Source organism: Bombina bombina, chromosome 9 (genome assembly GCF_027579735.1).
Source record: "Bombina bombina isolate aBomBom1 chromosome 9, aBomBom1.pri, whole genome shotgun sequence".
In the NCBI taxonomy this organism is placed as follows: domain Eukaryota; kingdom Metazoa; phylum Chordata; class Amphibia; order Anura; family Bombinatoridae; genus Bombina; species Bombina bombina.
The window spans coordinates 4,732,582-4,760,322 of record NC_069507.1 but is presented as its reverse complement, the minus strand read 5'-3'; the positions used below and the strand labels follow the sequence as shown (position 1 = coordinate 4,760,322).

The 27,741-nt window shown below is 42.0% G+C and overlaps 1 protein-coding gene across 1 annotated transcript in view; it reads left to right on the top strand.

Annotated features, from left to right (window-relative positions):
• The first annotated feature begins 8,013 nt into the window (after positions 1-8,013).
• The window catches only part of RUFY2 (RUN and FYVE domain containing 2), a 293,646-nt gene continuing 273,918 nt past the window's right edge, over positions 8,014-27,741 (top strand). Inside the window, exons 1-3 of the mRNA XM_053691600.1 lie at positions 8,014-8,046; positions 13,167-13,251; positions 13,647-13,820. Of these exons, the coding sequence (XP_053547575.1) occupies positions 13,176-13,251; positions 13,647-13,820 (250 nt within the window). The 5' untranslated portion in view covers positions 8,014-8,046; positions 13,167-13,175. The remainder of the gene's footprint in view (positions 8,047-13,166; positions 13,252-13,646; positions 13,821-27,741) is intronic.

Here is a 27,741-nt window from a genome sequence, read left to right as displayed (position 1 = left end):
TTTCTTTCCTTCAGGTATTCCTATTATCCTAATATTGTTTCTACGGGCCCTGTTTTCAGAATCTTTAAGTCTAGCCTGCATTTTTTGCAGTTTAGTCTCTGTCTCTTTTAGTCTTGAATCATGCTCTACTGAAAGGTCCTCTAAGTCTGAAACCCTTTGTTCTGCCTCTTGCAGTCTACTTGAGAACTGCCTAACTTCCTGGGATAGCATAGCAATATCTTGTTTTATTTCTGTTTTTAGGGTGTCAAACTTAGGCGTCAGCGCTTCTGATATACTAAGTACCAGGTTCTGCATGTTTACTGTCTCATTCATTGGGTTTAAGTTTGTTATAGAATGTATCTCAGCTACATTTTCTATGGCTCCTTTAGATTTTTTGTCTCTGTGTTTGCCTGCCATACTTGAAGGGGAAGGTTTAAGGGAAGTGTTTAGAAATTTGTCCATGTGCTATTTGTGAGGGAAAAACCCCCACAAAAGAGTTATTGGAAGTGAAATTCCAGTGCTAATGTGAAGGTTAAAAAAAAGAAAAAAAAGAGTGTGGGATATTCTGGTGAGTGGGCAAGTGGTTAGGGGGGGTGTATGTGATTTCCCCGCTCTCTCCCTCCCCTCCAAAAAAATAGAAGAGAGGGGGAGAGAAGGGAGAAAAAAAAAAAAAAAAAAAAAAAAAAGGAGAGGGGGTGACTTAAGTTATAGTGTTAAATATGTGTTGTGCTTAATACGATGGGGTAGGACCCCAATAAAGGGACTGTGAGTTATTTCAAGGGTGTGATTTCAAGAATTGACAGTTTTTAGTCTGAGTAGAGATAGAATTTAGGCAGGATATTTTACTTGTAGTCTACAATCAACGTCTAAAGCTTGAGACTTTTTTGTAGTTACATTATATTCTGGTTTTATCCTCTCAACCTATCAGTTTTTCTTGCCCTGAGTTGTTGTGAAAAGTACAATGCTAATGGTATCTTCTAAGTCAGTTCAAAAATTAATGTATGAGTTCACAATTTGTCATTCATCAATAGTCATAACATGTACATTCATTGAACCAAAAAAAATAGAATAGAAAAGTATCAGGACTATATTCAGCTATATTCCTATAATATATCTATTAGGATTCCTTAATGTAACTTTTAGTTTTAATAAACCCAACAAATCAGAAACAAAAAAACAGAAAGAAACATATTCGGCTATAACCACTTAAAAATAAAATTCAGGTATAGACTGATTATGGAGTCAGACCCAAGAAATTATTATTTTCCTTTTTTCTTGCTCTCTCCCCCCTAATCCACCTCCTTTTCTCTTTTCCTTCCTCTCTCTCTACCCTTTTATTTTTCCTTCTTTGAATTGCTAAGAGAGAGGAGGAAGAAAAATGTTAATTTTACAAAGAGGTATGTTCCTTTGAAGATTTTATTGACTCTTGTCTTGATTCTTTAAGTCTTTATTTCTCTGTTGCAGCTCTTCTCCTTGATCTTTGTTACTTTCAAGAGTGTCTCTGAGGGGTGATCTCCTCTTTGCTAGTGGTTCTAGAGGAAAGTTCCCTTATAGCTTTATCATATTAGATGAAGGGAGATATTTTCATTTCTTTAAGATAATTTAACACATGAAAAAGAAAGATTCTTTTCTTCACCCTTCCTTAATTAGAAATTCCTTTCTTGCTGTAGTCTTCTTAATCTTTATAGCTTTCTAGGATCTTGTTTTTGTTTGTTTCCCTCCTAGTTAATGTTCTATTTTCCCCTTTTATTCATCCTTTTTCTATCAACTTTAGACTTATGTTGTTAAATCATATGGCTTTATCATTAAGCATGTACTCACCCTTCCCAGCTTTGGTGCTCTCAGGCGGTTTCTAGGCTCACCGGTGGCCTCCGGTCTGCAAGGTCCTTTCCCAGCTTCCAGGGGAGGAAGATAATACCTTTCGGCTTTCAAGTTTTGATGCGCAATCCTTCCACAGCCCACCTCCTCCCTCGCAACATCGGTGGGGGAGGAGGATGATCACTCAGCTCCTTCGGCTCCTCTCGCAGCCTCTCACGTTATATCCAGGTGTCTGTCAGTTAGACTCTTGTGCAGCGCGCCGGGAGGCCACCCGTCTCTTCGCCGAGTGGGAGGGTGAGTATGTAGTCTGCAAAAGGGATGGTTAACTTAGGTTGCCGGCTTAATGCAAGTCTTTAATTTAGGCTTATCCTTACAAGCTTTATCTTGTGCGGTAGTAATGTGTCTTGAGGGAAAAAATTACTAGAGCGACTGAAACAGCTTTATGCAAAAATAGTAGTGTGCTTTTAACACTTTCGGAGTTTGCCTCTTGTAGCGGTAGTGGAAAGCCAGGGGAAAAAAAGTGTCAGAAACGCTGAATGTATGATCCCTTTCAGTGTTATCGATTTCGTTCGTATGGCTTGCAACCTCCTCCGGTGTAGGAGGTCTCATGTAGCGAGATGAATTTCGCTGTGGGTTCCGGCAGCGTGTGTACTCTGCTGGCCAGGTAGCCGCCCTTCACCTCAGGGCTAGGTGCATGGAAAACATCACCAGGTGCTTGAAGCTGGAGAACAAACGCTCAGCCACCTGTGCTAAGCTCCTCCTCCGGAACTCTCCTCTAGAACATCTAGAGCATGCAATCAGGAATCTGTCCCTTTAAGGAACTTGCTGACAACCCTTTCTCCAATCCTTCTTGGAGAAAAGATAAAATCCTAGGAATCCTAATCTTACTCCATGAGTAACCCTTGGATTCACACCAAAAAAGATATTTACTCCATATCTTATGGTAAATTTTTCTAGTAACAGGCTTACGTGCCTGAATCAAAGTATCAATGACTGAATCAGAGAACCCTCGCTTAGATAAAATCAAGCGTTCAATATCCAAGCAGTCAGCTGTAGAAAAATTAGGTTTGGATGATGGAAGGGTCCCTGAATGAGAAGGACCTGCCTCAATGGAAGCTTCCACGGTGGCAGAGAGGACATGTCCACCAGATCGGCATACCAAGTCCTGCGAGGCCACGCAGGAGCGATGAGAATCACTGAAGCCCTCTCCTGTTTGATCCGAGCAATCACCCGGGGAAGGAGAGCAAACGGTGGAATCACACAAGCTAAGTTGAACGACCAAGGCACTGCCAAGGCATCTATCAGTTCGGCCTGAGGATCCCTGGACCTGGATCCGTATTTCGGGAGCTTGGCATTCTGACGAGATGCCATGATCCAGCTCCGGCCTGCTCCATCTGAGAATCAGGGTGACAAAGACCTCCGGATGGAGTTCCCATTCCCCCGGATGAAACGTCTGTCTGCTCAAAAAATCTGCTTCCCAGTTGTCCACTACTGGGATGTAGATTGCTGACAGATAACAAGAGTGAGCCTCTGCCCACCGAATTATCTTGGATACTTCTGTCATCGCTAAGGAACTCCTTGTTCCTCCCTGATGATTGATGTAAGCCACAGTCGTGATGTTGTCCGACTGAAATCGGATGAATTTGGCCGAAGCCAACTGAGGCCAAGCCTGAAGAGCATTGAATATTGCCCTCAACTCCAGAATATTGATTGGAAGTAGAGACTCCGAACGAGTCCACACACCCTGAGCCTTCAGGGAATTCCAGACTGCATCCTAGAAGACTGGCGTCCGTTGTCACTATCACCCATGAGGGTCTGTGGAAGCACGTCCCTTGGGACAGATGATCCTGCGACAACCACCAAAGAAGAGAGTCTCCTGATCTAGATCTATCTGAGGAGACAAATTTGCATACTCTCCATTCCACTGTCTGAGCATGCTCAGTTGTAGAGGCCGGAGATGAAAACGAGCAAACGAAATGATGTCCATTGCCGCAACCATCAATCCAATTACCTCCATGCACTGAGCCACTGATGGTCGAAGATTGGACTGAAGGGATCGGCATGTGTTCAGAATCTTCAACTTTCTGACTTCCGTCAAGAAGATTTTCATGGATATAGAGCCTATTAGAGTTCCTAGGAAAGGAACCCGTGTCTGTGGAATTAGTGAACTCTTTTCTAGAATCACCTTCCACCCGTGAGTCCTTAGGAAGGATAGTACCAAGTCGGTATGAGACTTTGTCAGCTGATAAGATGACGCCTGGATCAGAATATCGTCCAGATAAGGCGCCACTGCAATGCCCCGCGGCCTGAGAACCGCCAGCAGAGACCCTAGAACCTTTGTGAAGACCCTGGGTGCCGTGGCCAATCCGAAAGGAAGGGCCACAAACTGAAAATGTTTGTCCAGAAAGGCAAACCTCAGGAACTGATGATGATCACTGTGGATAGGAATATGAAGATATGCATCCTCTAAGTCCACGGTTTCATATATTCACCCTCCTGGATCAATGGAAAAATTGTCTGAATAGTCTCCATCTTGAAGGATGGAACTCTGAGAAACTTGTTTAGACTCTTGAGATCTAAAACGGGTCGGAACGTTCCCTCTTCTAAGGGAACCACAAAGAGATTTGAGTAAAACCCCTGCCCCTGTTCCTGATTTGGAACGGGGCATATCACTCCCATGGAGGAGAAATCTCTTACACAGTGTAAGAAACGCCACTCTTTATCTGGTCGACAGACAATCGTGAAAGAAGAAACCTTCCTCTGGGGAAGGGATTTTTGAACTCCAACTGGTACCCGTAAGACACGACTTCTAGTGTCCAGGGATTCTAAACGTCTCTTATCCAAGCCTGGACAAAGAAAGTCTGCCCCCCTACTAGATCCGGTCCCGGATCAGGGGCCGCCCCTTCATGCTGTCTTGGTAGCAGCAGCAGGCATCTTGGGTTCTTTACCCTTGTTCCAAGATTGGTTTCCAGGTGGACTTGGCTTGTGCATAATTCCTTTCCTGTTTAGCGGAAGCGGGGACTCCCTTGAAATTTTGAAAAGAACGAAAATTACTCTGCCATCCCCTTTGAGTTTTATCTTGAGGGAGGAGGAGACCCTTACCTCCTGTAACGTCAGAAATGATCTCCTTCAAGACAGACCCGAACAGGGTCTTCCCCTTGTAAGGAATAGCCAAAAGCGTAGGCTTAGGTGACGCATCCGCAGATCAATAATTCAACCCTAAGGCACTGCGTGCTAAGACGGAAAATCCCGAACTTTTAGCCGCCGACTTTGTAATCTGCAAGTAAACATCAGTTAAGAGGTCTAATTCCTTTACATCTTAAAGGAAAAACCCATTATAGAGTGGTGCTGTTCCATCCAAAATCACAAAGGATGAATACACACCAAGGAAACAGCAGTAATGTCCCAATAAAAATGACACTTACTGTTCCTTGACCTGTAAAAACAGACATTATAAAAGCAAACGAAGGTCACGTGCAATATTTCACATAACTTCAGCAATTTACATGTAAATTTGGGAACCTGCCAATCTTAGGATGTAGGCAAGGCGCCCATAAAAAGACACCCACTGAGTAGAAAAACTTAGGTTAACCAAACTCTATGTCAATAACGGATGAATCAACAAAAAAACAGTTGAAATCACGTATACAATGTACATAGAAAAAGTATTACTGTCTCTTTAAATCTGAAAGAGCTCAACATTCCACCAAAACGTCCATAATGCTAGCTTGGGAAAAAGAATTACACATAGTTAAGGAAACTAAGGAATGGGAAGAAATATTTCAAAAGGCTGATAAGGGCCTTCTGAGTGTGGACCTGAAAGAGAATATAACCAAAACGATTTATAGATGGTATTTGACACCCCTGAGAACTGAACACATACAACCACAAGGAAGCAGACTGTGTTATAGAGGATGCGGGGAAATAGGGACATACAGGCACATGTGGTGGGATTGTAGAGAAATAGCAGGGATTTGGAGACAACTAGATACCTTTCTCAGCCAGATGCTTGGTGACAATATAGTCCTTACGATTCAACATGCACTCTTACACAAGCATTTCAATAGATATAACAAATTTATCAATACATTCATCAGAATTCTGTGCACGATCACAAGGATGTGCATAGCCAGAAATTGGAAAACTGGTGCCCCCACATGGACAGAGATAACTAATAAAATCCAGCATACATACACCATGTATGAATTAGCCTCAGGAATATTAGACAACAGAGAAACAGTACATAAGATATGGTATTACTGGATAAGCAAATAGATCTAGAACTTAGAGATAGAGGTCTGGATCTGGACGTTAGCTAACAACATGTTACAATCTACTGATATGATGACTACTAAAGAAGAGCAAGGGTCGTCACTCCCCCCTATATCTTTCCCCTCAATATTGATGTTAAACTAATGCGGTTTATTGCTTTCCCCCACCCTCCTCCCTATACCCCCCTTCTCTCTCCTCGTCCCTGCTGATGCATTCTACTCTTCTTCATGCACCCTCTCCCCCTTTTAATTTTGCAACTTAGATAATCAGTTATGGTCTAACAATATCTATTGAAAGTTATATTCAACTGAATAAGGTTAGAATCTCAGAGGAACAATCGCTCAGTGGACTACATACTGGGGACAGAGGCACTCATCAGCAAAGACTCTGAGAACTAACATATTAAAAAGACCAGGACTATTGGAGTTAGTTATGTTACCTACAGAGGCTGCTCCAAACTCTGAATTGACTAAGTTGGGAAGTTATAAAAAGAGCAACTCTGGATCTGTCGTCCTAGGAACACAGAATCATGAGTAGGGCGCTACTGGAAATATGTTTTCTAGATAATTCTCAGATGGAAATGAGGGAAGAGAGGGATAGTAATGTTACTGTTTTACAAATTCTTTTTGTATTTATAAAACCCAATAAAAAAAGATTTAAACATAAATCTGAAAGAGACTCATCTTTATGTCTATGACAGGCAAAACCTGTATAAAACACTGTCCTAGAGACAGAAAGCTGCTTATAGCAACCAATACTGACAAGTGTTTCACACAACCTATGGGGAACAGTAAACTGAATATGTTCCTTTCATATAAGAGGCCACAATGTAAGGGACAGTTGTGTAATGAACAATACAGATTAACTTTGCACGTTAACAAGATAGCCGCTGCACTTCCGATTACTTCCTACAGGAGGGACCAGCATGCCTAACTTTATGTGGAACTCGTGTTCCCTTGTGGCACCGCCCTGCCTAACGTGACAGAGAAGAGGACACCTTCACCCAAGAAAATACTCTAAACGGCGAGAACAACCTCTCAGCTGTATTTGTTTTGTGAAATGGGTCATGAAGGGTCCTGGGGTAAGTGTGTTGAGTCATGAAGGGTCCTGGGGTCAGGGTGTTGGGTCATGAAGGGTCCTGGGGTCAGTGTGTTGGGTCATGAAGGGTCCTGGGGTCAGTGTGTTGGGTCGTCAGATCATAGGGGGACTTGGGGGTCAGTGTGTTGGGTCATAAGGGTCCTTTGGTCTGTGTGTTGGGTCATGAAGTGTCCTTTGGTCTGTGTGTTGGGTCATGAAGGGTCCTGGGGTCAGTGTGTTGGGTCATGAAGGGTCCTGGGATCAGTGTGTTGGGTCATGAAGGGTCCTTTAGTCTGTGTGTTGGGTCATGAAGGGTCCTGGGGTCAGTGTGTTGGGTCATGAAGGGTCCTGGGGTCAGTGTGTTGGGTCGTCAGATCATAGGGGGACTTGGGGGTCAGTGTGCTGAGTCTTAGGGAATTGGCCTTTGGATCACTAGGGGTGCATTAGGTTGAATGTATTGGGGTCACTATGGGTCTATTAGTGTTACTATGGGAACCTGTCAGTGTGTTGGGTCTAAGGGTCCAGAGAGCAACTTGTTGGGTCAGGTGGATGCTGTGGTCAGTGAGGTGTAGGGGTCTATATGCTAGGTCAGGCACGGCGTTTTGGGGTGACAGCAGTCGTGCTTTGTCCTAAACTCAATGTGTTGGATCCCGAGGGGCCACACTGAGGGGACAGGCCGGTCACGTGTCGCACTACTCAGCACCACGGACAGCGCCCAGATGTGACGTCACAGCGTATCGCCGCATCAATAAGCGGCTTTGCAAGTTCTCGGCTGCGCAGATTTGCAATTCTCGTAGTTGCTGCGCAGTTTGCGTAAACTATGGATGCTCCTTTTTTATGCATGCGATTGCGCACTGATACCCAGCCCGAGGCTTGAACTGAGTGACTGGCACACAAGGGGTGAGAGAGACTGACACCCAGCCTGGGACTGGCACACAAGGGCTGAGAGAGACTGACACCCAGCCTGAGACTGGCACACAAGGGGTGAGAGAGACTGACACCCAGCCTAAGACTGGCACACAAGGGGTGAGAGAGACTGACACCCAGCCTAAGACTGGCACACAAGGGGTGAGAGAGACTGACACCCAGCCTTTAGACTGGCACACAAGGGGTGAGAGAGACTGACACCCAGCCTTTAGACTGGCACACAAGGGGTGAGAGAGACTGACACCCAGCCTAAGACTGGCACACAAGGGGTGAGAGAGACTGACACCCAGCCTAAGACTGGCACACAAGGGGTGAGAGAGACTGACACCCAGCCTGAGACTGGCACACAAGGGGTGAGAGAGACTGACACCCAGCCTTTAGACTGGCACACAAGGGGTGAGAGAGACTGACACCCAGCCTGGGACTGGCACACAAGGGGTGAGAGAGACTGACACCCAGCCTGAGACTGGCACACAAGGGGTGAGAGAGACTGACACCCAGCCTTTAGACTGGCACACAAGGGGTGAGAGAGACTGACACCCAGCCTTTAGACTGGCACACAAGGGGTGAGAGAGACTGACACCCAGCCTGGGACTGGCACACAAGGGCTGAGAGAGACTGACACCCAGCCTGAGACTGGCACACAAGGGGTGAGAGAGACTGACACCCAGCCTGAGACTGGCACACAAGGGGTGAGAGAGACTGACACCCAGCCTGAGACTGGCACACAAGGGGTGAGAGAGACTGACACCCAGCCTTTAGACTGGCACACAAGGGGTGAGAGAGACTGACACCCAGCCTGGGACTGGCACACAAGGGCTGAGAGAGACTGACACCCAGCCTTTAGACTGGCACACAAGGGGTGAGAGAGACTGACACCCAGCCTGAGACTGGCACACAAGGGGTGAGAGAGACTGACACCCAGCCTGAGACTGGCACACAAGGGGTGAGAGAGACTGACACCCAGCCTGAGACTGGCACACAAGGGGTGAGAGAGACTGACACACAGCCTTTAGACTGGCAGGTGAATGTATTGGGGTCACTATGGGAACCTCTGTGTGTTGGGTCTAAGGGTCCAGAGAGCACACAAGGGCTGAGAGAGACTGACACCCAGCCTTTAGACTGGCACACAAGGGGTTAATAAAACTAAAACCTAGCCTGAGACTGGCACACAAGGGGTTAATAAACCTAAAACCTAGCCTGAGACTGGCACACAAGGGCTGAGAGAGACTGACACCCAGCCTTTAGACTGGCACACAAGGGGTTAATAAAACTAAAACCTAGCCTGAGACTGGCACGCAAGGGGTGAGAGAGACTGACACCCAGCCTGAGACTCGCACACAAGGGGTGAGAGAGACTGACACCCAGCTTGAGACTGACACCCAGCCTGAGACTGGCACACAAGGGCTGAGAGAGACTGACACCCAGCCTTTAGACTGGCACAAAAGGGGTGAGAGAGACTGACACCCAGCCTGAAACTGGCACACAAGGGCTGAGAGAAACTGACACCCAGCCTGAGACTGGCACACAAGGGGTGAGAGAGACTGACACCCAGCCTGAGACTGGCACACAAGGGGTGAGAGAGACTGACACCCAGCCTTTAGACTGGCACACAAGGGGTGAGAGAGACTGACACCCAGCCTGAGACTGGCACACAAGGGCTGAGAGAGACTGACACCCAGCCTTTAGACTGGCACACAAGGGTTGAGAGAGACTGACACCCAGCCTGAGACTGGCACACAAGGGCTGAGAGAGACTGACACCCAGCCTTTAGACTGGCACACAAGGGGTGAGAGAGACTGACACCCAGCCTGAGACTGGCACACAAGGGATGAGAGAGACTGACACCCAGCCTGAGACTGGCACACAAGGGGTGAGAGAGACTGACACCCAGCCTTTAGACTGGCACACAAGGGGTGAGAGAGACTGACAGACATCCTAACCTGCAAAAACTCATTTCAGGGAGGTGGGTTCATCACCCGCTACTGCGCCACCCCCCCCCCCCAATCCGAGTTATATATTGGACACCTTGAAACCCTAAATAAGGTAGACACTTATTATTAAAGTAGCTTCCCACTAAAGTCACACTAAAAAAAGGAGCTTTATTGCACAACCACATACAACAAACCTATTTTCCCGTGATTGTACGCTTGTTGAATGCTTAAACATTTTAGAATACAAAGTTTAATTACGTGCAGTAAATAAGGTAGTATTTGTATTTTTATTTTATTAGAATAAGTTGGGGCTTTTTGGTTACTGATGCTTTGAGGGTTCTATAATATCCCAGCAACTAAAGGCATTCCTTAAAGAAACACTTTTCCGGATCTGGGCCACATTGGATGATGGTACTTTGAGTTTCAGGGAGATTGCATTCCATTTGCTGGCATCAGGGAGCCGCTATTACAATCGGGGAGACTCCCTGAACTTCAGGGAGAGTTGGGATGTCTGGACTAACACCCATCCTTTAGACTGGCACACAAGGGGTGATAGAGACTGACACCCAGCCTGAGACTGGCACACAAGGGGTGAGAGAGACTGACACCCAGCCTGAGACTGGCACACAAGGGGTGAGAGAGACTGACACCCAGCCTGAGACTGGCACACAAGGGGTGAGAGAGACTGACACCCAGCCTTTAGACTGGCACACAAGGGGTGAAAGAGACTGACACCCAGCCTTTAGACTGGCACACAAGGGCTGAGAGAGACTGACACCCAGCCTGAGACTGGCACATGAGAGAGACTGACACCCAGCCTGAGACTGGCACACAAGGGGTGAGAGAGACTGACACCCAGCCTAAGACTGGCACACAAGGGGTGAGAGAGACTGACACCCAGCCTGAGACTGGCACACAAGGGGTTAATAAAACTAAAACCTAGCCTTTAGACTGGCACACAAGGGGTGAGAGAGACTGACACCCAGTCTGAGACTGGCACATGAGAGAGACCGACACCCAGCCTAAGACTGGCACACAAGGGGTGAGAGAGACTGACACACAAGGGGTGAGAGAGACTGACACCCAGCCTTTAGACTGGCACACAAGGGGTGAGAGAGACTGACACCCAGTCTGAGACTGGCACATGAGAGAGGCCGACACCCAGCCTAAGACTGGCACACAAGGGGTGAGAGAGACTGACACCCAGCCTGAGACTGGCACACAAGGGGTTAATAAAACTAAAACCTAGCCTGAGACTGGCTTACAAGGGGTGAGAGAGACTGACACCCAGCCTTTAGACTGGCACACAGGGGTGAGAGAGACTGACACCCAGCCTGAGACTGCCACACAAGGGGTGAGAGAGACTGACACACAAGGGGTGAGAGAGACTGACACCCAGCCTGAGACTGGCACACAAGGGGTGAGAGAGACTGACACCCAGCCTGAGACTGGCACACAAGGGGTTAATAAAACTAAAACCTAGCCTGAGACTGGCTTACAAGGGGTGAGAGAGACTGACACCTAGCCTTTAGACTGGCACACAAGGGGTGAGAGAGACTGGCACCCAGCCTGAGACTGGCACGCAAGGGGTGAGAGAGACTGACACCCAGCCTGAGACTGCCACACAAGGGGTGAGAGAGACTGACACCCAGCCTTAGACTGGCACACAAGGGGTTAATGAAACTAAAACCTAGCCTGAGACTGGCACACAAGGGGTGAGAGAGACTGACACTCTCTCACCCCTTGTGTGCCAGTCTCAGACTGAGTGTCAGTCTCTCTCACCCCTTGTGTGCCAGTCTCAGGCTGGGTGTCAGTCTCTCTCACCCCTTGTGTGCCAGTCTCAGGCTGGGTGTCAGTCTCTCTCACCCCTTGTGTGCCAGTCTCAGACTGATACCCAGTCTGAGTTCTGTCTGTCTGTCCCAGCAGTTATGTCTGTCTGTCTGTCCCAGCAGTTATGTCTGTCTGTCTGTCCCAGCAGCTATGTCTGTCTGTCTGTCCCAGCAGCTATGTCTGTCTCTCTATCCCAGCAGCTATGTCTGTCTCTCTATCCCAGCAGCTATGTCTGTCTCTCTATCCCAGCAGCTATGTCTGTCTCTCTATCCCAGCAGCTATGTCTGTCTCTCTATCCCAGCAGCTATGTCTGTCTCTCTATCCCAGCAGCTATGTCTGTCTCTCTATCCCAGCAGCTATGTCTGTCTCTCTATCCCAGCAGCTATGTCTGTCTCTCTATCCCAGCAGCTATGTCTGTCTCTCTATCCCAGCAGTTATGTCTGTCTCTCTATCCCAGCAGTTATGTCTGTCTCTCTATCCCAGCAGTTATGTCTGTCTCTCTATCCCAGCAGTTATTTCTGTCTGTCTATCCCAGCAGTTATGTCTGTCTGTCTATCCCAGCAGTTATGTCTGTCTGTCTATCCCAGCAGTTATGTCTGTCTGTCTATCCCAGCAGTTATGTCTGTCTGTCTGTCTATCCCAGCAGTTATGTCTGTCTGTCTATCCCAGCAGTTATGTCTGTCTGTCTATCCCAGCAGTTATGTCTGTCTGTCTATCCCAGCAGTTATGTCTGTCTGTCTGTCCCAGCAGAAGAGAGAGATAAATATTAAAATAGCTCAAACATGGCGCCCATTCATTTATAGAAACTAAGCCTTTACACTTACAGCTTCAATACTTAAAGGGACAGTCGTCAAAATTAAACTTTCACAATTTAGATAAAGCAGCAATTTTAAGCAACTTTCCAATTTACTCCTCTTATCAATTTTTTTTCGTTCTCTTGGTATCTTTATTTGAATGTAAGCTTTGGAGCCGGCCCATTGGGTAGTGGTTGCTGATTGATAGCTACATTTAGACACCAATTAGAAAGTGCTACCCAGGTGCTGAACCAAAATGGGCCGGCTTCTAGGCTTACATTCTTGTTTTTTAAAAATAAAGATACCAAGAAAACAAAGAAAATTTGATTATTGCTTAAAATTGCTACTATATCTAAATCATGGAAGTTTAATTTTGACTAAACTATTCCTTTAAACAAGTAATATAAGTGTACAAATAAATCTACATATTATTGTAAGTCTAATGTTTGTGCTGAATAATTTACTGTTTAACATCCCTTTAATGGCACAAGGACAATACCCAATTAATATCATTATTTCTTCTCCTCATCCTTAGATTTGTAACATGGCGCAGTTTGTCATACAGAAGAACCCGTCACACTGGGTGTCACATATCACTGCCGCAGTGGTGTCACAGCCAGGTGCGTATCAGAAGGCTCTCTGTCCCCCATGGCCTATGCCTCCCCTCCCCATATGTGGCCCAGACACCTTTCTATGCCTCCCCCAATGCCCAGCTCCCTCTCTAACTCCCCCCCCCCTCTTCCTTCCAACTCCCCCCCCCTCTTCCTTCCAACTCTCTCCCCCCCCTCTTCCTTCTATCTCCCCCCCCCCCCTTCCATCTCCCCCCCCCCCTTCCTTGTGTCCCTCTGTCTGTGGTCTCTATCTCCTCTCTCTGGGATCTGAGGAGTGGGGTGACAGTTTTTTCCTTTTCTCTCTGAGCGATGACCATCAGATATGTCAGTTAAACAGGAAGGACATATTGATGGGGTCACATATATAGGGCGGCAGATAATATTCATACTTGGTTCTGTTTCAGCTGTAAGGGACCCAGCCTCCGTGGAACGAACAAACCTGCTAAACATGGCCAAGCTGAGCATAAAGGGTCTCATTGAGTCTGCACTGAGTTTTGGACGCAGCCTGGATTCAGATTACCCCCCTCTACAGCAGTTTTTTGTTGTTATGGAGCATTGCTTGAAACATGGACTTAAAGGTAAAGTTACATAATAAGGTATGAGTGTAGTAGATGCACAGGAATATACAAAGTATGATCCTAAATAGATGATAGAGCAGTAGTGTATTTACTGTGTGTGTGTGTGAGATGATAGAACAGTAGTGTATTTACTGTGTGTGTGTGAGATGATAGAACAGTAGTGTATTTACTGTGTGTGTGTGAGATGATAGAACAGTAGTGTATTTACTGTGTGTGTGTGTGAGATGATAGAACAGTAGTGTATTTACTGTGTGTGTGTGAGATGAGAGAGCAGTAGTGTATTTACTGTGTGTGTGTGAGATGATAGAACAGTAGTGTATTTACTGTGTGTGTGTGAGATGAGAGAGCAGTAGTGTATTTACTGTGTGTGTGTGAGATGATAGAACAGTAGTGTATTTACTGTGTGTGTGAGATGATAGAACAGTAGTGTATTTACTGTGTGTGAGATGATAGAACAGTAGTGTATTTACTGTGTGTGTGTGAGATGAGAGAACAGTAGTGTATTTACTGTGTGTGTGAGATGATAGAGCAGTAGTGTATTTACTGTGTGTGTGTGAGATGATAGAGCAGTAGTGTATTTACTGTGTGTGTGTGTGAGATGATAGAACAGTAGTGTATTTACTGTGTGTGTGAGATGATAGAACAGTAGTGTATTTACTGTGTGTGTGTGTGAGATGATAGAGTAGTAGTGTATTTACTGTGTGTGTGTGTGAGATGATAGAACAGTAGTGTATTTACTGTGTGTGTGTGTGAGATGATAGAACAGTAGTGTATTTACTGTGTGTGTGTGTGAGATGATAGAACAGTAGTGTATTTACTGTGTGTGTGTGTGAGATGATAGAACAGTAGTGTATTTACTGTGTGTGTGAGATGATAGAACAGTAGTGTATTTACTGTGTGTGTGTGAGATGATAGAACAGTAGTGTATTTACTGTGTGTGTGTGAGATGAGAGAGCAGTAGTGTATTTACTGTGTGTGTGTGTGAGATGATAGAACAGTAGTGTATTTACTGTGTGTGTGTGAGATGATAGAACAGTAGTGTATTTACTGTGTGTGTGTGTGAGATGATAGAACAGTAGTGTATTTACTGTGTGTGTGTGTGAGATGATAGAACAGTAGTGTATTTACTGTGTGTGTGTGAGATGATAGAACAGTAGTGTATTTACTGTGTGTGTGTGTGAGATGATAGAACAGTAGTGTATTTACTGTGTGTGTGTGAGATGATAGAACAGTAGTGTATTTACTGTGTGTGTGTGTGTGTGTGTGTGAGATGATAGAACAGTAGTGTATTTACTGTGTGTGTGTGTGAGATGATAGAACAGTAGTGTATTTACTGTGTGTGTGTGTGTGAGATGATAGAACAGTAGTGTATTTACTGTGTGTGTGTGTTTGTGTGTTTGTGTGTGTGTGAGATGATAGAACAGTAGTGTATTACTGTGTGTTGGTGAGATGATAGAACAGTAGTGTATTTACTGTGTGTGAGATGATAGAACAGTAGTGTATTTACTGTTGTGAGATGATAGAACAGTAGTGTATTTACTGTGTGGTGAGATGAATAGAACAGTAGTGTATTTACTGTGTGTAGTGTGTGATGATAGAACAGTAGTGTATTTACTGTGTGTGTGGTGAGATGATAGAACAGTAGTGTATTTACTGTGTGTTGTGTGAGATGATAGAACAGTATTGTATTTACTGTGTGTGGTGTGAGATGATAGAACAGTAGTGTATTTACTGTGTGGTGTGTGAGATGATAGAACAGTAGTGTATTTACTGTGTGTGTGTGAGATGATAGAGAACAGTAGTGGTCATTTACCTGTGTGTGTGTGTGAGATGATAGAACAGTAGTGTATATTTACTGTGTGTGGTGTGAGATGAGAGAGCAGTAGTGTAATATACTGTGTGTGTGGAGATGATAGAGCATGTAGTGTATTTACTGTGTGTGTGAGATGATAGAACAGTAGTGGTAGTTACTGAGTGTGTTGTGAGATGATAGAACAGTAGTTGTATTTACTGTGTGTGTGTGTAGAATGAGTAGAACAGTAGTGATTTACTGTGTGTGTGTGAGATGATAGAACAGTAGTGTATTTACTGTGTGTGTGTGTGAGATGATAGAACAGTAGTGTATTTACTGTGTTGTGTGTGTAGAGTGAGAGAGCAGTAGTGTATATACTGTGTGTGTGAGATTGATAGAGAGTAGTGTATTTACTGTGTGTGTGAGATGATAGAACAGTAGTGTATTTACTGTGGTGTGTGAGATGAGTTAGAACAGTCAGTGTATTTACTGTGTGTGTGTGTGAGATGATAGTACAGTAGTGTATTTACTGTGTGTGTGTGTGAGATGATAGAACAGTAGTGTATTTCCTGAGTGTGATGAGATGATGAAACATAGACGTATTACTGTTGTGTGTGTGTGAGATGATAGAACAGTAGTGTATTTACTGTGTGTGTGTGAGTGATAGAGCAGTAGTGTATTTACTGTGTGTGTGTGTGAGGATGATAGAACAGTAGTAGTGATTTTACTGTGTGTGTGAGATGATAGACAGTAGTGTAATTACTGTGGTGTGAGATGATAGAACAGTAGTGTATTTACTGTAGTGTGAGATGATAGAACAGTAGTGTATTTACTGTGTGTGTGTGTGAGATGATAGGAACAGTATAATGTATTTACTGTGAGAGTGTGAGATGATAGAACAGTAGTGTATTTACTGTGAGTGAGATGATAGTACAGTAGTGTATTTACTGTGTGTGAGATGATAGAACAGTAGTGTATTTACTGTGTGTGTGATGATAGAACAGTAGTGTATTACTGTGTGTGTGTGTGGAGATGATAGAACAGTAGGTGTATTTACTGTGTGTGTGTGTGAGATGATAGAACGTAGTGTATTTACTAGTGTGTGTGTGAGATGATAGAGCAGTAGTGTATTTACTGTGTGTGTGTGATGATAGAACAGTAGTGTATTTACTGTGTGTGTGTGAGATGATAGAGCAGTAGTGTATTTACTGTGTGTGTGTGAGATGATAGAACAGTAGTGTGTGTGTGTGAGATGATAGAACAGTAGTGTATTTACTGTGTGTGTGTGATGATAGAACAGTAGTGTATTTACTGTGTGTGTGTGAGATGATAGAACAGTAGTGTATTTACTGTGTGTGTGAGATGATAGAACAGTAGTGTATTTACTGTGTGTGTGAGATGATAGAACAGTAGTGTATTTACTGTGTGTGTGAGATGATAGAACAGTAGTGTATTTACTGTGTGTGTGAGATGATAGAACAGTAGTGTATTTACTGTGTGTGTGTGAGATGATAGAACAGTAGTGTATTTACTGTGTGTGTGTGTGAGATGATAGAACAGTAGTGTATTTACTGTGTGTGTGTGTGAGATGATAGAACAGTAGTGTATTTACTGTGTGTGTGTGTGAGATGATAGAACAGTAGTGTATTACTGTGTGTGTGAGATGATAGAACAGTAGTGTATTTACTGTGTGTGTGTGAGATGATAGAACAGTAGTGTATTTACTGTGTGTGTGAGATGATAGAACAGTAGTGTATTTACTGTGTGTGTGAGATGATAGAACAGTAGTGTATTTACTGTGTGTGTGTGTGAGATGATAGAACAGTAGTGTATTTACTGTGTGTGTGTGAGATGATAGAACAGTAGTGTATTTACTGTGTGTGTGTGTGAGATGATAGAACAGTAGTGTATTTACTGTGTGTGTGTGAGATGATAGAACAGTAGTGTATTTACTGTGTGTGTGTGTGAGATGATAGAACAGTAGTGTATTTACTGTGTGTGTGTGAGATGATAGAGCAGTAGTGTATTTACTGTGTGTGTGTGTGAGATGATAGAACAGTAGTGTATTTACTGTGTGTGTGTGTGATGATAGAACAGTAGTGTATTTACTGTGTGTGTGTGAGATGATAGAACAGTAGTGTATTTACTGTGTGTGTGAGATGATAGAACAGTAGTGTATTTACTGTGTGTGAGATGATAGAACAGTAGTGTATTTACTGTGTGTGTGTGAGATGATAGAACAGTAGTGTATTTACTGTGTGTGTGTGTGAGATGATAGAACAGTAGTGTATTTACTGTGTGTGTGTGAGATGATAGAACAGTAGTGTATTTACTGTGTGTGTGTGTGAGATGATAGAACAGTAGTGTATTTACTGTGTGTGTGTGAGATGATAGAACAGTAGTGTATTTACTGTGTGTGTGTGTGAGATGATAGAACAGTAGTGTATTTACTGTGTGTGTGTGAGATGATAGACAGTAGTGTATTTACTGTGTGTGTGTGAGATGATAGAACAGTAGTGTATTTACTGTGTGTGTGTGAGATGATAGAACAGTAGTGTATTTACTGTGTGTGTGTGAGATGATAGAACAGTAGTGTATTTACTGTGTGTGTGTGAGATGATAGAACAGTAGTGTATTTACTGTGTGTGTGAGATGATAGAACAGTAGTGTATTTACTGTGTGTGTGAGATGATAGAACAGTAGTGTATTTACTGTGTGTGTGAGATGATAGAACAGTAGTGTATTTACTGTGTGTGTGTGAGATGATAGAACAGTAGTGTATTTACTGTGTGTGTGTGTGTGTGAGATGATAGAACAGTATTGTATTTACTGTGTGTGTGTGTGAGATGAGAGAGCAGTAGTGTATTTACTGTGTGTGTGAGATGATAGAACAGTAGTGTATTTACTGTGTGTGTGAGATGATAGAACAGTAGTGTATTTACTGTGTGTGTGTGAGATGATAGAACAGTAGTGTATTTACTGTGTGTGTGTGTGAGATGATAGAACAGTAGTGTATTTACTGTGTGTGTGTGAGATGATAGAACAGTAGTGTATTTACTGTGTGTGTGAGATGATAGAACAGTAGTGTATTTACTGTGTGTGTGTGTGAGATGATAGAACAGTAGTGTATTTACTGTGTGTGTGTGAGATGATAGAGCAGTAGTGTATTTACTGTGTGTGTGTGTGAGATGATAGAACAGTAGTGTATTTACTGTGTGTGTGAGATGATAGAACAGTAGTGTATTTACTGTGTGTGTGAGATGATAGAACAGTAGTGTATTTACTGTGTGTGAGATGATAGAACAGTAGTGTATTTACTGTGTGTGTGTGTGAGATGATAGAACAGTAGTGTATTTACTGTGTGTGTGTGAGATGATAGAACAGTAGTGTATTTACTGTGTGTGAGATGATAGAACAGTAGTGTATTTACTGTGTGTGAGATGATAGAACAGTAGTGTATTTACTGTGTGTGTGATGATAGAACAGTAGTGTATTTACTGTGTGTGTGTGTGAGATGATAGAACAGTAGTGTATTTACTGTGTGTGTGTGAGATGATAGAACAGTAGTGTATTTACTGTGTGTGTGTGAGATGATAGAACAGTAGTGTATTTACTGTGTGTGTGTGAGATGAGAGAACAGTAGTGTATTTACTGTGTGTGTGTGAGATGATAGAACAGTAGTGTATTTACTGTGTGTGTGTGTTTGTGTGTGTGTGTGAGATGATAGAACAGTAGTGTATTTACTGTGTGTGTGTGAGATGATAGAACAGTAGTGTATTTACTGTGTGTGAGATGATAGAACAGTAGTGTATTTACTGTGTGTGTGAGATGATAGAACAGTAGTGTATTTACTGTGTGTGTGTGTGAGATGATAGAACAGTAGTGTATTTACTGTGTGTGTGAGATGATAGAACAGTAGTGTATTTACTGTGTGTGTGTGAGAGATGATAGAACAGTAGTGTATTTACTGTGTGTGTGAGATGATAGAACAGTAGTGTATTTACTGTGTGTGTGTGAGATGATAGAACAGTAGTGTATTTACTGTGTGTGTGTGAGATGATAGAACAGTAGTGTATTTACTGTGTGTGTGAGATGAAGAACAGTAGTGTATTTACTGTGTGTGTGTGTGATGATAGAACAGTAGTGTATTTACTGTGTGTGTGAGAGAACAGTAGTGTATTTACTGTGTGTGTGTGAGATGATAGAACAGTAGTGTATTTACTGTGTGTGTGTGAGATGATAGAACAGTAGTGTATTTACTGTGTGTGTGTGATGATAGAACAGTAGTGTATTTACTGTGTGTGTGTGTGATGATAGAACAGTAGTGTATTTACTGTGTGTGATGAGAGAACAGTAGTGTATTTACTGTGTGTGTGTGATGATAGAACAGTAGTGTATTTACTGTGTGTGTGTGTTTGTGTGTTTGTGTGTGTGTGTGTGTGTGAGATGATAGAACAGTAGTGTATTTACTGTGTGTGTGTGAGATGATAGAACAGTAGTGTATTTACTGTGTGTGTGTGAGATGATAGAACAGTAGTGTATTTTTGTGTGTGTGTGTGAGATGATAGTAGAACAGTAGTGTATTTACTGTGTGTGTGTGAGATGATAGAACAGTAGTGTATTTACTGTGTGTGTGTGTGTGAGATGATAGAACAGTAGTGTATTTACTGTGTGTGTGTGTGAGATGATAGAACAGTAGTGTATTTACTGTGTGTGTGTGAGATGATAGAACAGTAGTGTATTTACTGTGTGTGTGAGATGATAGAACAGTAGTGTATTTACTGTGTGTGTGAGATGATAGAACAGTAGTGTATTTACTGTGTGTGTGAGATGATAGAACAGTAGTGTATTTACTGTGTGTGTGTGTGTGTGAGATGATAGAACAGTAGTGTATTTACTGTGTGTGTGATGATAGAACAGTAGTGTATTTACTGTGTGTGTGTGTGAGATGATAGAACAGTAGTGTATTTACTGTGTGTGTGTGAGATGATAGAACAGTAGTGTATTTACTGGTGTGTGTGTGAGTGATAGATAGTAGTGTATTTACTGTGTGTGTGTGTGAGATGATAGAACAGTAGTGTATTTACTGTGTGTGTGTGAGAACAGTAGTGTATTTACTGTGTGTGTGTTTGTGTGTTTGTGTGTTTGTGTGTGTGTGTGTGTGTGTGTGAGATGATAGAACAGTAGTGTATTTACTGTGTGTGTGTGAGATGATAGAACAGTAGTGTATTTACTGTGTGTGTGAGATGATAGAACAGTAGTGTATTTACTGTGTGTGTGAGATGATAGAACAGTAGTGTATTTACTGTGTGTGTGTGAGATGATAGAGTATTAGTGTATTTACTGTGTGTGTGAGATGATAGAACAGTAGTGTATTTACTGTGTGTGTGTGTGTGTGAGATGATAGAACAGTAGTGTATTTACTGTGTGTGTGTGTGAGATGATAGAACAGTAGTGTATTTACTGTGTGTGTGTGTGAGATGGATAGAACGTTAGTTATTTACTGTGTGTGTGTGTGAGTGATAGAACAGTAGTTGTATTTTACTGTGTGTGAGATGATAGAACAGTAGTGTATTTACTGTGTGTGTGTGTGAGATGATAGAACAGTAGTGTATTTACTGTGTGTGTGTGTGAGATGATAGAGCAGTGTGTGTATTTATGTGTGTGTGTGTGAGATGATAGAACAGTAGTGTATTTACTGTGTGTGTGTGATGATAGAACAGTAGTGTATTTACTGTGTGTGTGTGATGATAGAACAGTAGTGTATTTACTGTGTGTGTGTGTGTGTGAGATGATAGAACAGTAGTGTATTTACTGTGTGTGTGTGTTTGTGTGTTTGTGTGTGTGTGTGTGTGTGAGATGATAGAACAGTAGTGTATTTACTGTGTGTGTGTGAGATGATAGAACAGTAGTGTATTTACTGTGTGTGTGTGAGATGATAGAACAGTAGTGTATTTACTGTGTGTGTGTGTGTGTGAGATGATAGAACAGTAGTGTATTTACTGTGTGTGTGTGAGATGATAGAACAGTAGTGTATTTACTGTGTGTGTGTGTGAGATGAGAGAACAGTAGTGTATTTACTGTGTGTGTGAGATGATAGAACAGTAGTGTATTTACTGTGTGTGTGTGAGATGATATCAGTAGTGTATTTACTGTGTGTGTGTGAGATGATAGAACAGTAGTGTATTTACTGTGTGTGTGTGAGATGATAGAACAGTAGTGTATTTACTGTGTGTGTGAGATGATAGAACAGTAGTATTTTACTGTGTGTGTGTGTGATGATAGAGCAGAGTAGTGTATTTACTGTGTGTGTGAGTGGATGATTAGACAGTAGTGTATTTACTGTGTGTGTGTGAGATGATAGAACAGTAGTGTATTTACTGTGTGTGTGTGAGATGATAGAACAGTAGTGTATTTACTGTGTGTGTGTGAGATGATAGACAGTAGTGTATTTACTGTGTGTGTGTGAGATGATAGAACAGTAGTGTATTTACTGTGTGTGTGTGAGATGATAGAACAGTAGTGTATTTACTGTGTGTGTGAGATGATAGAAACAGTAGTGTATTTACTTGTGTGTGTGAGATGATAGAACAGTAGTGTATTTACTGTGTGTGTGAGATGATGATAGAACAGTAGTGTATTTATGTGTGTGTGTGTGAGATGATAGAACAGTAGTGTATTTACTGTGTGTGTGTGAGATGATAGAACAGTAGTGTATTTACTGTGTGTGAGAGGATGATAGAACAGTAGTGTATTTACTGTGTGTGTGTGTGAGATGATAGAACAGTAGTGTATTTACTGTGTGTGTGTGTGTGAGATGATAGAACAGTAGTGTATTTACTGTGTGTGTGTGAGATGATAGAACAGTAGTGTATTTACTGTGTGTGTGTGTGTGAGATGATAGAGCAGTAGTGTATTTACTGTGTGTGTGTGATGATAGAACAGTAGTGTATTTACTGTGTGTGTGTGAGATGATAGAACAGTAGTGTATTTACTGTGTGTGTGTGATGATAGAACAGTAGTGTATTTACTGTGTGTGTGTGATGATAGAACAGTAGTGTATTTACTGTGTGTGTGTGAGATGATAGAACAGTAGTGTATTTACTGTGTGTGTGTGAGATGATAGAACAGTAGTGTATTTACTGTGTGTGTGTGTGAGATGATAGAACAGTAGAGTTTTTACTGTGAGTGTGTGAGATGAGGTAGTACAGTAGAGTATTTACTGTGTCGTGTGTGTGTGAGATAGATAGGTAACAGTAGTGTATTACTGTGTGGTGTTGTTCGTTGTGTGAGATGATAGAACAGTAGTTGTATTTACTTGTGTGTAGATGATAGACAGAAGATGTGTATTTACTGTGTGTGTGTGTTGAGATGATAGAACAGTAGGGTATTTTACTGTGTGTGTGTGATGAGATGATAGAACAGTAGTGTATTACAGTGTGTGTGTAGATGATAGAAGCATTAGTATTATATACTGTGTGTGTGAGATGAATAGAACAGTAGTGTATATACTGTGTGTGTGAGATGATAGAACAGTAGTGTATTTTACTGTGTGTGAGATTTAGAACAGTAGTGTATTATACTGTGTGTGTGTGAGATGATAGACAGTAGTGTATTTACTGTGTGTTGTGAGATGATAGAGCAGTAGTGTATTACTGTGTGTGTGAGATGATAGAACAGTAGTGTATATACTGTGTGTGTGAGATGAAGAACAGTAGTGTAATCTACTTGTGTGTGTGAGATGATAGAACAGTAGTGTATTTACTGTGTGTGTGAGATGATAGAGCAGTAGTGTATTTACTGTGTGTGTGTGAGATGATAGAACAGTAGTGTATTTACTGTGTGTGTGTGAGATGATAGAACAGTAGTGTATTTACTGGGTGTGTGAGAGAGATGATAGAACAGTAGTGTATTTACTGGGTGTGTGTGAGAGATGATAGAACAGTAGTGTATTTACTGTGTGTGTGTGAGATGATAGAACAGTAGTGTATTTACTGTGTGTGTGGTGAGATGATAGAGCTAGTAGGTGTATTTAGCTGTGTGTGTGTGAGATGATAGAACAGGTAGTGTATTTACTGTGTGTGTGTGAGATGATAGAACATAGGTGTATTTACTGTGTGTGTGAGATGATAGAAGCAGTGTGTATTTACTGTGTGTCTGAGATGATAGAGCAGTAGTGTATTTACTGTGTGTGTGTGAGATGATAGAACAGTAGTGTATTTACTGTGTGTGTGAGATGATAGAACAGTAGTGTATTTACTGTGTGTGTGTGATGATAGAACAGTAGTGTATTTACTGTGTGTGTGTGTGATGATAGAACAGTAGTGTATTTACTGTGTGTGATGATAGAACAGTAGTGTATTTACTGTGTGTGTTGAGAGAACAGTAGTGTATTTACTGTTGTGTGTGTGAGATGATAGAACAGTAGTGTATTTACTGTGTGTGTGTGAGATGATAGATACAGTAGTGTATTTAGCTGTGTGTGTGTGTGAGATGATAGAGCAGTAGTGTATTTTAGCTTGTGTGTGTGAGATGATAGACAGTAGTGTATTTTACTGTGTGTGTGGTGTAGTGATGAGCAGTAGGTGTATTTACTGTGTGTGTGTGTGAGATGATAGAACAGTAGTGTATTTACTGTGTGGTGGTGTGAGATGAGAGAACAGTAGTGTATTTACTGTGTGTGTGTGATGATGATAGAACAGTAGTGTATTTACTGTGTGTGTGTGAGATGATATGAACAGTAGTGTATTTACTGTGGTGTGTGAGATGATAGAACAGTAGTGTATTTACTGTGTGTGTGTGAGATGATTAGAGCAGTAGTGTATTTACTGTGTGTGTGTGAGATGATAGAACAGTAGTGTGTATTTACTGTGTGTGTGTGTGATGATAGAACAGTAGTGTATTTACTGTGTGTGTGTGAGATGAGAGGCAGTAGTGTATTACTGTGTGTGTGGAGATGATAGAACAGTAGTGTATTTACTGTGTGTGTGTGTGAGATGATAGAACAGTAGTGTATTTACTGTGTGTGTGTGTGATGATAGAACAGTAGTGTATTTACTGTGTGTGTGTGAGATGAGAGAACAGTAGTGTATTTACTGTGTGTGTGTGAGATGATAGAGCAGTAGTGTATTTACTGTGTGTGTGTGAGATGTTAGAACAGTAGTGTTTTTTGTGTGTGTGTGAGATGATAGAACAGTAGTGTATTTACTGTGTGTGTGTGAGATGATAGAACAGTAGTGTATTTACTGTGTGTGTGTGAGATGATAGAACAGTAGTGTATTTACTGTGTGTGTGTGTGAGATGATAGAACAGTAGTGTATTTACTGTGTGTGTGAGATGATAGAGCAGAGTGTATTTACTGTGTGTGTGAGATGATAGAACAGTAGTGTATGTTACTGTGTGTGTGTGAAGAATGATAGATAGTAGTGTATTTACTGTGGTGTAGTGATGACTAGAACAGAAGTGTATTACTGTGTGTGAGTGTGAGACTGATAGAACAGTAGTGATTTACTGTGTGTGTGAGATGATAGAGCAGTAGTGTAATTTACTGTGTGTATGTCGAGATGACTAGAACAGTAGTAGTATTTACTGGTGTGTGTGTGAAGATGATTAGAACAGTAGTGTAATTTACTGTGTGTGGTGTGTGTGAGATGATAGAACAGTAGTGTATTTACTGTGTGTGTGAGATGATAGAACAGTAGTGTATTTACTGTGTGTGTGTGTGAGATGATAGAACAGTAGTGTATTTACTGTGTGTGTGTGTGAGATGATAGAACAGTAGTGTATTTACTGTGTGTGTGTGTGAGTTGATAGAACGTGTGTATTTACTGTGTGTGAGATGTTGAGTGAGGTATAGTGTGTGTGTGTGTGTGTGATGATACAGTAGTGTATTTAGTGTGTGTGTGTGAGATGATAGAACAGTAGTGTATTTACTGTGTGTGTGAGATGATAGAGCAGTAGTGTATTTACTGTGTGTGTGAGATGATAGAACAGTAGTGTATTTACTGTGTGTGTGTGAGATGATAGAACAGTAGTGTATTTACTGTGTGTGTGTGTGAGATGATAGAACAGTAGTGTATTTACTGTGTGTGTGTGAGATGATAGAACAGTAGTGTATTTACTGTGAGTGAGATGATAGAACAGAAGTGTATTTACTGTGTGTGTGTGAGATGATAGAACAGTAGTGTATTTACTGTGTGTGTGTGTGATGATAGAACAGTAGTGTATTACTGTGTGTGTGTGAGATGATAGAACAGTATGTATTTACTGTGTGTGTGTGAGATGATAGAACAGTAGTGTATTTACTGTGTGTGTGAGATGATAGAACAGTAGTGTATTTACTGTGTGTGAGATGATAGAGCAGTAGTGTATTTACTGTGTGTGTGAGATGATAGAACAGTAGTGTATTTACTGTGTGTGTGAGATGATAGAACAGTAGTGTATTTACTGTGTGTGTGTGTGTGATGATAGAACAGTAGTGTATTTACTGTGTGTGTGTGATGATAGAACAGTAGTGTATTTACTGTGTGTGTGTGTGTGAGATGATAGAACAGTAGTGTATTTACTGTGTGTGTGTGTGAGATGATAGAACAGTAGTGTATTACTGTGTGTGTGAGATATAGACAGTAGTGTATTTACTGTGTGTGAGATGATAGAACAGTAGTGTATTTACTGTGTGTGTGTGAGATGATAGAACAGTAGTGTATTTACTGTGTGTGTGTGAGATGATAGAACAGTAGTGTATTTACTGTGTGTGTGTGTGAGATGATAGACTAGTGTATTTACTGTGTGTGTGTGAGATGATAGAACAGTAGTGTATTTACTGTGTGTGTGTGAGATGATAGAACAGTAGTGTATTTACTGTGTGTGTGAGATGATAGAACAGTAGTGTATTTACTGTGTGTGTGTGTGAGATGATAGAACAGTAGTGTATTTAGTGTGTGTGTGTGAGATGATAGAACAGTAGTGTATTTACTGTGTGTGATGATAGAACAGTAGTGTATTTACTGTGTGTGTGAGATGATAGAACAGTAGTGTATTTACTGTGTGTGTGTGTGAGATGAAACAGTAGGTATTTACTGTGTGTGTGTGTGAGATGAGAACAGTAGTGTATTTACTGTGTTGTGTGTGTTGTGTGTGTGTGTGAGATGATGAACAGTAGTGTATTTACTGTGTGTGTGTGAGATATAGAACATAGTGTATTACTGTGTGTGTGAGATGATAGAACAGTAGTGTATTTACTGTGTGTGTGAGAGATGATAGAACAGTAGTGTATTTACTGTGTGTGTGTGTGAGATGATAGAACAGTAGTGTATTTACTGTGTGTGTGAGATGATAGAACAGTAGTGTATTTACTGTGTGTGTGTGTGAGATGATAGAACAGTAGTGTATTTACTGTGTGTGTGTGTGTGAGATGATAGAACAGTAGTGTATTTACTGTGTGTGTGTGTGTGAGATGATAGAACAGTAGTGTATTTACTGTGTTGTGGTAGATGATAGAACAGTAGTGTATTTACTGTGTGTGTGAGATGATAGAGCAGTAGTGTATTTACTGTGTGTGTGTGAGATGATAGAACAGTAGTGTATTTACTGTGTGTGTGTGTGAGATTATAGAACAGTAGTGTATTTACTGTGTGTGTGAGATGAGAGAACAGCAGTGTATTTACTGTGTGTGTGTGTTTGTGTGTTTGTGTGTGTGTGAGATGATAGAACAGTAGTGTATTTACTGTGTGTGTGAGATGATAGAACAGTAGTGTATTTACTGTGTGTGTGAGATGATAGAACAGTAGTGTATTTATGTGTGTGTGAGATGATAGAACAGTAGTGTATTTACTGTGTGTGTGAGATGATAGAACAGTAGTGTATTTACTGTGTGTGTGTGAGATGATAGAACAGTAGTGTATTTACTGTGTGTGTGTGAGATGATAGAACAGTAGTGTATTTACTGTGTGTGTGAGATGATAGAACAGTAGTGTATTTACTGTGTGTGTGTGAGATGATAGAGCAGTAGTGTATTTACTGTGTGTGAGATGAGAGAGCAGTAGTGTATTTACTGTGTGTGTGAGATGATAGAACAGTAGTGTATTTACTGTGAGTGTGTGTGAGATGATAAGAAGCAGTAGTGTATTT